General features: G+C 34.2%; 3 protein-coding genes across 4 annotated transcripts; all 3 read right to left on the bottom strand.

Moving 5' to 3' along the window:
- Positions 1-1,305: 1,305 nt before the first annotated feature.
- LOC105341029 (transmembrane protein 184C) lies at positions 1,306-13,049 on the bottom strand. Of its 2 annotated transcripts, XM_011447309.4 has the most exons (9): positions 12,655-13,049; positions 10,918-10,954; positions 9,885-10,090; positions 9,288-9,362; positions 3,936-4,029; positions 3,495-3,607; positions 3,222-3,324; positions 2,827-3,001; positions 1,306-2,528 (listed from the first exon to the last, which is right to left on the bottom strand). In XM_011447309.4, exons 1-9 carry the CDS (start codon positions 12,897-12,899, stop codon positions 2,044-2,046), a joined length of 1,533 nt encoding a protein of 510 aa, XP_011445611.3. In that variant the 5' UTR covers positions 12,900-13,049; the 3' UTR covers positions 1,306-2,043. The 2 variants fall into 2 exon arrangements, with proteins under 2 accessions (XP_011445611.3, XP_034300848.2); XM_034444957.2 differs by lacking the exons at positions 9,288-9,362; positions 9,885-10,090; positions 10,918-10,954; positions 12,655-13,049 and adding an exon at positions 5,658-7,729.
- Positions 4,374-5,641, bottom strand: LOC117684545 (integrase/recombinase xerD homolog). Its single transcript, XM_066076880.1, is given in 2 exon segments — positions 4,374-4,870; positions 4,873-5,641. Coding segments are annotated over 2 exon segments (816 nt in total). The 5' UTR covers positions 5,585-5,641; the 3' UTR covers positions 4,374-4,766.
- On the bottom strand, positions 5,658-9,278 carry LOC117683494 (uncharacterized). Its single transcript, XM_066076881.1, has 3 exons — positions 8,778-9,278; positions 7,772-8,501; positions 5,658-5,784 (listed from the first exon to the last, which is right to left on the bottom strand). Exons 1-2 carry the CDS (start codon positions 8,892-8,894, stop codon positions 8,091-8,093), a joined length of 528 nt encoding a protein of 175 aa, XP_065932953.1. The 5' UTR covers positions 8,895-9,278; the 3' UTR covers positions 5,658-5,784; positions 7,772-8,090.
- Positions 13,050-13,076: the final 27 nt, after the last annotated feature.

Here is a 13,076-nt window from a genome sequence, read left to right on the forward strand (position 1 = left end):
TTTAATTACAAAAAATTAAAATAACATAAAGAAAGTAGACTGTATACTGGTAATTTTAGAGGCTTCTTTTAAATTGCATCCTCAAACTTAATTTAAGGGACAAAGTGATCACTAACTCATGCATCCAAAAATGTGTGTAGACCTGTCCTTTACCCCCATCCCCCACCCCCGAAAGAAGCCTGAGAATTAATACAGTTAAGAAAAATTTAATTTTACCATGAGGCAGGTACATGCCTTCTCTGTACATGCAGAATCAAATGACAGACACTTCTAACATAGGACAGAAGAACTTAAAGCAATCTTAGAGACAGTCAATGTTCCTTTGTGAATAGTGCATGCTTTTTAAGGTTGTATGGGACACCCTACTCACAAATTTGTAACACAGTTCCTTTGTAACATAATAAATTTAAACATAATTTTATAATATATTGGCATTTTTTTTATTTTGATGCCTTACAAAGTAGCTTGAATATAGGTTAGTGTTGGCTATTAATCTATGAGTTAAAAATAAATAATGTCTCTGGGGGTTTCAAACTCTCAGTGCTGTTAAGTTTTTTTAAGGTGATTCTATTTTGAAAATGGTGTACTTTCATTTACATTGAAATCTCAAAGTGTCCCATAAAGTCTGATTTTCCTTTCTCTTTAAGTGCACAGACTAGATGTAATACACAGTTTAGGAAAAATCCATGCCTTCTTTCTTACACACAAAATTTCCTGTGTTATCACATATCATGTATTTACAAATCATACAGAATGATGAGGTCTTGAAAATAAACCTGACAGACTGACACAACACATGAGTTTATCAGGTTGGGACCAATCTCCCAAATGGGATATAATAGCCCGTTTGGGATATAATAGCCCAAATGGGATATAAATTTAAAGTGCAAATAATAAAAATTTTTGATTTTGAAATTTTTGATTTGAATCCGCATTAGAATAGATGAAATACAACAACTTTTGGTAAACAACATTTTCTGTAGCTGTACTATTACGGAGATTGATCCCTCAGTATATCCAAAACTTCTTGGGGATCAATCTTACAAACTATAGACATATAGAAAAACTTCTTAACCAAAAGTTGTTGCATTTGATTCACATTAATGCAGATTTATATCAAAAATTTTAAAATAAAAAAAAATAATTTTTTGCACTTTAAATTTATATTCCAAACGGGCTATTATATCCCATTTGGGAGATTGGTCCCAACCTGTTTATACCTGTATGAACCAATGTGTATTTCATCAGTTTAAAATTCTGCAGAATACAACTTTATATTATTTACTGAAGTATTCAACACTAATATTGACATATGAATCTTTTTATTATTAATGATATAAAAGTATTATGTACAGTAGGTGTGTTGATAATAATGATTCAATAATAAATAATATTTAAAACATAAAGAACAAAGTATCTGTACACAGGGTTATTTTTGCCCTGTGTTATTTTCCCCCTTCTACACTTGCAAATCTTTTCTTAAATTTGCCCAGACACAATAAAAAAAAATAAAAACTCTCTCTAATTAACAAAGTTTTTTGAAAATTGTTCTGAATTCGCCACCTCTTAAATTTGCCTGCTGACAACGAAGACAAAAGGGGCCATATTAAAAAGAGGGCAAATATTTCTCTGTATACAGTATATAAGCACTGCTATATGTCTGTAGGTAATATAAAACTATAGTGTGCACTTTGATTACATGAACTACAATATATAAAGACATTATACTCACTTATTGCATCTATTAACAGAACATATTTTTTTTCACATGTATACATATTGCACCCTTAATACACATTTGATTCACAGAATAAAATATCAAGGTATACAACTGAATAAAGTAAAAAAACTCTTTTCAAATATGTGTACCCTATTTCACTTTTGTTTCTGTATAAGAAATCTAACTTTCGTTTACTTTTGTATGTGTTTATCAAGTTTTGTCTTCCTTTCGAAAACACCTTCAATATAAACACTCTTAAGTGTTATTTGGTCATTAGCATGTAAATAAAATTGATATGTACATCTAATTCTCATAGAGGAATGCTATGAAGTCTCGGTGTGATGTACTGCACTGTGTTCTGTGTCCTGCACATGAACATCTGCCACTGTAACCTGTTCTATTGTATTTGTCTGAACACTTCCCCCTGAGTTGGTTGCTTGGCCAGTGTTCTGAGCCTCAGTTTGTGACCCTGTGTGTGTGTCTGTCTTCATTACTTCCTGGTTATTACTTCCTGGATCCATAACTTGGCTATGTTTGTTCCCTGTCTGTGTGTGTGTCCTCTCCACTTCCTGGTCGCTCTCCTCATCCTCCAGAACCACGTAGTTGTTCATGCTGTCGGTGGTCTCGGTGACCGGAGGAAAGGGTCGCTCACTGTTCTCCAGGGATGCTGCGTCCCAGTCTGCACTGCTCTGTGACCCCATCAAATCCACCCGGGAATTGGACCGGGAATCCCCTCCTGCCAATAAGGGTGTTCGCTCGTTTTCATTTCTTATCTGTGGTTTGCTGATGGTCTTTTTCACTGTTTTACCTATATAAAAAACAACACAAATTAGCTATCATAGAAATAAATACCGGTGTATATTAAAGCAATGTGATTTTGTAGCTATTATTGATAACTTACTTATTTTTATCATATGAAATTGAAACTAAAGTGACACCCATTCAGTCTGCTTTTCCACATTTTAGAAGAAGCTTTTCCATAAATATTTTTTAAAAAATTTTAATTTGCGACAGGCAAAATAATTCAATATATGGTGTATATAATGAGTCCAAGCTCCTTCGATTTCTCCCATTTTTCTCCAACTCCCTGGAAACACTCCACTTACCAATGACCTTGACATGTTCGATGACATCATCTCTCATGTCAGACACATCCCACATCATCAGGAAGGAGGCAAAGCAGTTGACATCTTCATTGTCACTCCTGATGTAAGGTTTGTGAGAGAACGAGAAATAGTGAGCAATGGCGGCCAGGAACATCTCTATACAGATCAGGAAATCCTGTAACCATGAAAACAAATATCAAAAAACTGCAGAGCATCAATTTGTGAAATAAAGTTTTGAAAAGTTGTTGTGGTTTTCTTGTTTTTTATTGTTGTTTGTGTCTGTAATTTATTTTGTTTGTTCTCTCTTTTATTTTGGAAAAAGGAGGATGAGTTTGTTTTGTTTATCTCTTTTGCACAAGTAATTAATGGAAAAAGGGAAGTGAGAGCATAAGTACCTGTAATCCTGTTGCCACTTGCTGGATGCTGTCATAGAAGTCCCAGGCCCCACCCTGGGGAATCCAGTTCAGCTTGACCAAGATAGCTATCAGCACAGACTGCCTGAAATACCAATATCTCTAAAATCATATAATTGTGCTTTTACAAACTATGTGTGATTATAAATGAGAATGATCAAACAAATCTTGTCTTCCCCTTTTCTCTACTTTCATATATTTCAAAAATTGTCCTTATACTTTCAGTTTGGATATACCGTATACAAAAGCACTTACCAAAATGAAAAGAAGACAACAAATTTGACACAAAGGAACTTTGGTATAGGTTTGATGGGAGCTAACTCTTCCTTCATTGCTTTGTAAAACAGCACCAGACAGTACATTGCCCACTGTAAGCAGAATCAGATACTGTAGATTCCTAATTAAATGCCAGAAATTAATTTTTGCATAAAAACAAACCTCCCAGATTTTAAAATCTCGGTTTTCAGACAGATTCGGATTACGGGAAATTAATATAAATAAAATTGGTGATCACGATTTTGTATTCTCGCAGTTTGATACAGAACAGGGGAATTGTGGAATCGTGGAATTAAGAACTTGCGTAAAATAAGGAATTTACAGTAAATGTACAGCATGATCAGTACATGATCACATCAGTTTCCATTGTCCTAATGATAAATAAGACACTATAGCTGATGTATGTTTCGGGTGACTTACAATTTGTGAGATGTTGTTGATAATGGTCAGGTAAGACCAAGCTGATTTGAAATCAAAGTCCCCTTCATGGTATGCATCGTTAAGTTGACAAATTCTGTAACCAAAAAAGTCAAATAATTGATAAACATATCATTATTATTCTAAATGAATGTTCAAGTGAAATAATCATATACATATGTAAACTCCATTTTATGTTCTTAGTTCGTTACACTCAAACGAACATAAATCATTTACCATATAAAACAACACATTATTATAGGATAGGAGGCGAAGCGCTCAGATTTTATTCAACCACATTACATAAATTCTCTTTTTCTGTTTCTTATCAAATCCAATCACAGTAAATCAACTCGATCAATCAATCTCTCGTTTAACTCCATCCATATGTACAATCATCAAACTACAAAAGATAAATTATAACTTTAATACTGATAGCAAATCGATTATTACAAATAACATATCATAACAAGGGTTGGGTGGGTGGGAATATCTCTAATACATGAACTAAGTTAAGAATCTGAGCCTTCGAATGGCTCATTTACCAAATACACACCCTTATATAACATCTCCACTCATGCGTACTTGTTACTATATAAATAGCCAATCATTGTAAAAACCAATCACCCGTACCAAAACAAACCCGCCTACTTTCCCCACATGTACAAATAATGTTCAGTACCCATGATAAATACATTTATGTTCTTAGTTCGTTACACTCAAACGAACATAAATCATTTACCATATAAAACAACACATTATTATAGGATAGGAGGCGAAGCGCTCAGATTTCGACAAAATAAAGTAGAGTTGAGTTTAAAAAAGGATATATTATTATATACCCAGATTACTTGAAACACTCAATTTTTCTGACAATGTTTCCCTGACATAACCGTCTTTTGCTGTTTCACTTTTCCACCTGCCATGTTTTTTGAAATTCTGTCATTAACCCCTGCAGCAGCTGCAGCGGTAGCGCCTCCTGACCTTAAACTGTGTAATCCGAACTTTTTCTTATCTAAACCAATATCCTCTAAGGCAGAAAGAATAATTTCTCTTGTTCTAGTATATGACAGAGGTTTGTTTGTATGTCTTAACTTAAAGGAAGCAGCTTTTTTCAAGTATGTTATTTGTCTAAAAATATATTCGTCTGAAGAACTCTCTATTCCAGCTAATTTCAAATATCTTCTCAAAAAATACACTGGACATGTTTTGGTACCCGTCTCTGCAATACAAACACGAGATCCTTCATTATATTTGTCTGTTTTACTTTTCTGAATAAATATGGAGACATGTTGATCTTGGAATGAAATATCAGATCGTCTGATGTTAACAATTTCCGAAAATCTAAGAAAACCAGCATATCCTAAAAGACAAATTGTTATTATTCTTAAATCTGTAAGACAGCTGTTTTCATTGCCATATTTTTCTGCAAGAAGAAATAAATGGAAAGGTGAAATAGGTTCCTTTTTTGTGACTGGTTTCCTGCATTCTCTCAACACGCCTTCTTTGACCTGTGTAACTAAAGAAGAATGGCATGGGTTTGGATAACCTGCTAAATTATGAGCCCATGAAATAGCACTTACAGCTTCCTCTATTTTGGCTGACGAGCAAAAAACCTGGCAAATGTGAACTAAATACAAAGACACCGTCATATCGGTTGAAGGTAAAAAGGACAAATTTGAACAATGAGAAGTACACCATTTACAAAAGTTATTAAATGCATACTTATATTTCCTTCTCGTATTCTCTGCCTTTCCTTTCACACAGTACTCCGGTAATAGAGCAGATAGTCTATCCAGCTCGGGATTGTTGTAAGCTTTGGCTTCTGCCCATCGTCCCTTGCGGACTATATCTGTAAAACGTATAATTAAAAGCATTTATAATTATGAATTCATATATGCATACAAAATATGTACAATGTAAATACATTTTGATTATTCGTGACGTCCCTCATGTTATTCACTCTAACGTCTGCAATATGCCTCTAGCATATCAGGACCAACCAAAACAACAAGATAAAGAATCTTGATTTGTATCTCTCTTGAAAACTTATCATACAATATATACATGCATAAAAACATCTGCAATGCACCCCCATGCACCAGGCCCATTAATAAGGTAAAACATCTGCAATGTGCCCTTGCACATCAGGACCTACTTTGCATCCTTGCATCTAATTTGATTGCCAGTACTTTAGAATAAAACTCACGAGAACCAAAAATAGAATTCTCATTATTTCCTTGCTTAAAAATTCGGTAAGCTTCCCGGAATTCTAAAACTTCTTTTACAGCGGGCATTGTTTCATTATGGTCGTCAAAAATTAAAGGCCAAAAATAAGAAGAGGGCCAATGTGGAACAATGATAGTACCCCTTGATTCGGTCCCAATCAAATGTAAAATGCATTTACCAATTAATGAAATGGGTGGCACTAGCCAATTGTTATCCCCTTCCCATGAGAGACTAAAACAGTCTACGCCCTCTGTACCAGGATTCCAAAATAACGAATTGAATCTTTCTAACTTTGCATTTTTGAAATTTGCAAATTGATCAATGTCATATGGACCCCAAATTTTGCTCATAAATTCAAAAAACTCATCCGTTACACCCCAGTCTTCGTAGTCAATTATTTTACTTAAATAATCTGCTCTAAGATTTTCATTTCTGGGTATCCATTGAGCGTCTATAGAAATACCTTTAGACAGACAAATTTGAAAAATGCCCAGTGCAATTTCTTGTAAATCACTTTTCATACTCCCACTTTCAATGATTTTTACACAGTTTTGATTATCAGTAAACCATTTCACTGTTTTTCCTTCAATAACTCTATGAAACGATAATAAACCAAGCTCTATAGCCTTTAGTTCTCTCCATGTAGAACTCTTTTCTTTTTCAAATTCACTCCATCCAATGTGAAAAACCTTTTGATCCAACTCTACAGTATATGCTGCCCCTGCAACATCACTTGCGTCTGAAAAAATCATGACATGCTTTCTTGAATAATTCTGAATGTTTTTACAGTTACACGATCTTGCGTTCTTTTTCCAAAAATAAATTTCAGGTAATATAGAATCTACAATAACATGATCTAACTTTCGATCCCAAGAAGTTCTACTCTCTATTGCCATGTGGCAAGCACGACTCATAAGTCTTACAACATTTCCCATAACCGGTAACATTGAAATAATTTTCCCTGTAAATTGTGCAACAATTCTCGCAGAAACATTAGGTAAAGCATTCAAAACTCTATCTAAACAGTTTTCCAAGTCCATGATTCTTCGTTCCGGTATTCGTAAACTAAAATCTAAAGATCTCCATAGCAATCCAAGCCATTCAATCTCTTGTACAGGGCTGAAAATAGATTTCTTCTCATGAATGAAAAAACCTGCAGAAATTAACGACTGTTTAATAATTCCTGTAGCTGAATTACATTGGGCCTCAGACATAGCCATAATAAGACCATCGTCCAAATATAGAACTACTTTTAAATTGTTTTTTCTCCAATATTTTACCAACGGCCTCAAACACTTTGTAAAAACATATGGGGCTGAAGTAAGACCAAAAGGTAATACAGTGAAACAAAAATAATTTCCCTTCCATGAAAAACCTAAATACTGCTGAAAACAAGGGTCAATATCTATATGGTGATATCCCGACTGCAAGTCAAATTTTGTCATAAAACAATTTCTTTTGAAATTCTGTAATGCGATTTTCCAATCTTCGAATTTTACTTTTTCTTTCCGTATGAAATTATTCAAAAAACTGAGATCTAAAATTAGCCTTTTCTTTTCGTGATTTTCTGCTACACTCAGCGGATTAACCATATATGGTTTTTCATGTACCTGAATTACTCTACCTGATTCTACTAGATCTTGAACTGCATCTGAAACAAAATTGTCATTCAACATAGCTGATTTATTATTCTCAAAGTGTTTTGAAGGGGGTTGAATTTCAAAATCAAGGGAATATCCATTTTTGATCATAGAAAAAACCGAATCATAAACATCTATTTCTTTCCAAAAATGAAGATTATGAAATAAACTTTTCTTGACTCTACCTGTTATCAAATTACATTTTCTATCATAAGAAATCAAATTTTCTTTAATGCTTTTCGAAATACTGAGAATACCGGACCAGCTGGAACTATAGTAATACTCATCATCATTGACCGGCTGAAGAGCTTGCCCCTGCAGACCCTGTGGCGGATTGTGTGTAGTTGAGGGGGCATCGACTTTTCCAGTGTCCCGTCTTGAAGCACCTGTGACACACGTCTGAAGGCTGGGGGGTTCTCCTTGAACCCCCAAAGGCACGAAAGGGCTGATTAAGTAGAGGGTAGCCACCAAAACTGCCAGAGAAAAGCTGCGCCTGAGACCCTGCTGCTGCTGGCACCGGACGGCTGTACGGTGTGGGCCGTCCCCTCCCCCGGAATTTCTGCCGCATAGCCCGTGACTCCGCGCTGCGAATCTTTTTGTCGTCGTCCGAGTCATCTGCGTAGTCATTCTGCTCGTATTCCCTAACAGTCTTCCATCCTGCTGGACTGCTGTCTGCAATCCTGATAAGCTTATTGCGCTTCTGCAATTTTTCTTTAATATCATTTATTACAGAAACAGCCGAACTGTCGTTAACAACAATGGAAAGATTGTCTAAGTCTTCAATAATTTCTTCGTTAAAAATGTATTGAATGCGATTTCCTTCCCCTTGAATTCGCGTGCTTTTGCTTTCTTTTATCTTCTTAGAGAGACTTTTTGCATTAGCTTTCTGTTCAGTCAAAAGTTTTTCAGATAATGATGCAAACTGAGAATCGATTACGCTTTTGAACAAACTTGCTGCATCCGCCAAGTCACTTACGTTGCCGTTAGTACTTCGTGTCGACTGAACCTCGGGTGCCCTTGAAACCCGTTGAGAGCGGCCTTGATTTGATGTGTCATAAAGAAGATTTAACTCTGCGTCCTCATGCTCGGACATAGTGGCATGGAAAAAACGTGAACTAAGTTAAGAATCTGAGCCTTCGAATGGCTCATTTACCAAATACACACCCTTATATAACATCTCCACTCATGCGTACTTGTTACTATATAAATAGCCAATCATTGTAAAAACCAATCACCCGTACCAAAACAAACCCGCCTACTTTCCCCACATGTACAAATAATGTTCAGTACCCATGATAAATACATTTATATTTACAGTGGAACCTGTACAAGTACATGTATAAACTGACAGCTTCAAGAACAGGAAGTAAGTTGTGTGAAAAAATGAACAATACGAAATTATAGATTTTGAAATTCAGATAGCAGCTTAAATGGAATTACATCTTCATTTTATCGGTAATTTAACTTTCATATCGGCTGTACTTACAAAGCTATACAAGTTGTCACTGGTCTTACAATAGTGTACTGCAAGGCTCCGTGTTTACATCGGTCGATGAAGGAACTGAAAAAATACATTTAGCTATCTTTAGTACCAAAAGTAGAATAACAAAAAGCCACCTGTAGTATAAATAGCATCATGATTAAGTACATATAAGAATTCAAAAAAGATAGCGGTCATAAATCCATTTTAACAAGAGCTGGGACTTTGGGTATAGTTGTGTCAAACAGCAATGTGATGTAGGCCTGTCGATTTCATTGCTAGCCACTCAGCCATGGCTCTTTAAAATCAACAAGATTTGTCTGGCTTTTGAGCTAATACTACACAATCTATGCATATTTTATTCAACATCAGCACCATTTTTAACCTGTTTTGATGAAAGAAATAGATAGTTACATCCTACCGAAAGTCCAAGGTCTTGTTAAAATGGTTCTAAAGCCAATCCTTAGTTAAAGACAGATTTGAGCTTTGTTCTAAAAACCTCATTGAAGAACATATACACTCTATCATCATTCATGATTTTATCTTTAAAAAATGTGCCACTGTGAAAATCATTTCATGATTATCATTTAATATTAAGCTTACTATTTCATTTGCCATGGTGGGAAGCAGCAAAATGGACAGATATGTTTAACTTGTTCTTTATTCCTCAGCGTTACTTCAAGATTGGGGTGTTCAATCCATAAGTAATTTAGGAGATAGGCCATGAAGTTGTATATCACATAGGCCTCGTAACATTCTCTCAAAGTATCTAAATAAATGGAGGCACTTGGAAATCTCAAGGCAAACCACTGAAAGGAATGAAAAAAAAATGAAATTACTGTAAATGTATATGCACGGTACTGTGAAATCATTTGAATTTGTGGTGGCTCAGTTTTCTTGGTATTCCTCCACAAACTTACATCCTCAATGAAAACAAATTTTGAAAGAGAGGAAATTACATCCCCATGAATAAGCAAAAGACCTACAATCCACAAAAATTTAAAGGGACCTGGACCGGATTTTAGATGAACATCTTATTTTCTGATTTCCATGTATAAAATAGTTTACTTTTGTTTTTTGAATGATTCACCAAAATTTGAATGTTAAAAGTCATGTTACAAGCGAGATATAGAGGGATTCAGTCACTGTTATGTAAACAAAGCTCGAGTCTTAATTTTGTTTACAAATACTGTAAAGTAAATAAATTGCCATTTCTTTATCAATAAGGAAACAAGATATACTGATTCAATGGTTTATAAATAATTTCTTCACAACAAACAGCAATATTAAATAAAAACTTAAACCAATACAACAAATATGTAAACATTAACAGGACTCGAGCTTTGTTTACAAAACTAAGAAATCTAACCTCTGTAACTCGCTTGTAACTCGATATTTGACTTTCAAATTTTGTTAAAGCATTGAAAACAACTATATTAACAATTCCAGACATAAAACATAAAAATTTAAAAAAATAAATTTTGAACATTTTGAGCTCAAATCGTGTCTAAGTCCCTTTAAATGATTCCACAGTAGATCAGAATCTCCACTTTTTTGTTATATTTTCCAAAAAATATTCGGTATTTACAATGAAAAGTCCTCTTTAAATTAATTCAATTCAAAATGTAAAACTTACTGCATTAATGGCATATATTGGAACCATCCAAAGAATCCTAGATAAAGGGAAAAAAAGAAATTATAGTCAATGTAACATAAACATTTCGCAAACAGGGACTCTTTTATGGATATTGGACCTAATTTATTGTGCATAGAATCTAGTAGTGCAGAGGAGTGAGGTAAAATGGGCAAGATCAATCAAAGGATTTTAAATATGACATATCAATCAGTTAAACTGCAATGAAAAACTGATTTTAATACTGCATTAGCTGTCGAGGGACATCTGCATCAACACACAGTGAACTTGTTGCATGTAGTGGGTGACCTTGTTGTTAATTCACATGTCAACGAAAATACTCTTAAGAACATAACATTTCTTTCAAGGGCTTTATAAATAACTCAGCAATGAGTGGAAAATCATTTTAATTGGTTTGCTACATGTCAACAGAATTATTCTTAAGAACATATTATTTAATATGAGTGTTACAAATACATATTTCTTTCGAGGGTTCAAATAACCCAGCAATGAGATGAAAATCACTTCAATTGATAGAGCTACAAATTCAGCCCAAGACTTAATACAGATAAGAAAAGTTAATACAAATCTAAAATAGTACAAGTACCGGTATATCTTTCAGTGTTATCTCATTCTTCCTTATTAAATTTTTTAATGCACAATTTTAAAATACTTTTTCTGTCTCATGATTATGCATGAAATACAAGTATTATATCCTTTTATGTTGCATTGCAGATATGCATTAGGTCATGCAGTCTTCTTTCGGCGATTTTTTAACTTCCCTGACACAAAAACCTTTGTAATATTCACATAACCAAATTACTTCATATTGAAAAAAGAAAATGCTGCATCTGCTTTGTGTCTACTTGACAAGATAAAGCATATCATAGTTTTATGGTAATTGTAGAAATTAATTACTTCTGTCATCAGTTAGTTCTGTTGCAAATAACTGAGAGACAAGTACTTTGCTTTCCTGTATTTGTATTTTTTTTTTGTGGCAAGTACTAGAGCTTGCAAATTACACTAGTGATGTACATTTGAAAACTGTTATATTAATATAAGTACATGTATACATCATTTACTTGAAAATATAGCACTAAAATTAATTACAGTAAGAATTCCTCCCATATATTTGCAATGTAGCAGCCGCAAAGCAGATCTGCTTCATGTTCATTTTTATTAAGTCTGTTAAATATAATCTGCAGGGGAAAATTCAAAAACACATTTTTATACATACATTACAAACCTTTTTGAACATGTACATGTATATGCCATTTAATGGGGCGTACCAAGATATTTTGTTAATATGCATGTTTGAATTTGCCTGCCATTTTGTCGAAAATCGCACTCGGAATGTCTTGGATTTTATCATTAACATGGCGACCTAAACAGCAAATTTTCCAAAGTGATCTTAAAAGTGGCATTGATTTCGTTGCAAAATTATATATTAACAGTTAATGTGGTCAAATAGGATTATAAAAGAGCAACTCAGGTATTTGAAACCAATCATATGAAGATATAAGCAATATAAACGCAATATTCTTATTTCATTTGCAAGTATAGGAGACAAATTCTATCGTTAAACCATAGGACATCTGTCATTTTAATGTCTAAATGATAGTAGAATGTTCTATCTATGGTCTGATCATCACAATAGTAAAAGCATAACTGAAAGAGAGTATTACATACATTTGCTGTACAGTTGATATTTTTGTGTGACTGTGGGCTTGATAGGTATACCTTATGATATGGCGCTGAAGATTTGGTTGGGTATAGTTGACTAAATGTTGAAGAATTCCCCAAAGAGATATTGGAATGGCCATCATCACAAAAATCCCTCCTGTAAACCATGCTTCCACGTGACGAGCGGCGCCGTTCTGATGGAGTTCTACCACACATAATGGCAGGGCGATTATTAACAACACAAAATACAAACTTATTATGAAGGGTCGTATCCAATGTCGCCATTGGTGAAGGAAATCCATGGTTATCACATATGATAAACCTATAAATCGTAGTTACACATGTAACTTTACAAGAAAACCTCAATCTTCATTAACACCGTGACCGTCTTGTGATCTATCATGGATTTTCCATAGCTTTTCGTCTGCCATGTTTATGTCATGTGATTACAAAAATATTTGGGGTTCCTGTTTTATCGC

This window comes from Magallana gigas, chromosome 2 (genome assembly GCF_963853765.1).
Source record: "Magallana gigas chromosome 2, xbMagGiga1.1, whole genome shotgun sequence".
Lineage (NCBI taxonomy): Eukaryota > Metazoa > Mollusca > Bivalvia > Ostreida > Ostreidae > Magallana > Magallana gigas.

What these genes read in the sequence shown, in the direction of transcription:
- LOC117683494 (XM_066076881.1), bottom strand. Translation starts at nt 8,894, where the DNA reads ATGTCCGAGCATGAGGACGCAGAGTTAAATCTTCTTTATGACACATCA. An exon ending in CACGAAGTACTAACGGCAAC is followed by an intron (nt 8,502 to 8,777) that starts GTAAGTGACTTG and finishes GAAAAATTGCAG; the next exon opens with AAGCGCAATAAGCTTATCAG.
- LOC105341029 (XM_011447309.4), bottom strand. Translation starts at nt 12,899, where the DNA reads ATGGATTTCCTTCACCAATGGCGACATTGGATACGACCCTTCATAATA. An exon ending in GTGACAACTTGTATAGCTTT is followed by an intron (nt 4,030 to 9,287) that starts GTAAGTACAGCC and finishes TTTTGGTTACAG; the next exon opens with AATTTGTCAACTTAACGATG. An exon ending in CGAACATGTCAAGGTCATTG is followed by an intron (nt 2,529 to 2,826) that starts GTAAGTGGAGTG and finishes TTTTTTATATAG; the next exon opens with GTAAAACAGTGAAAAAGACC.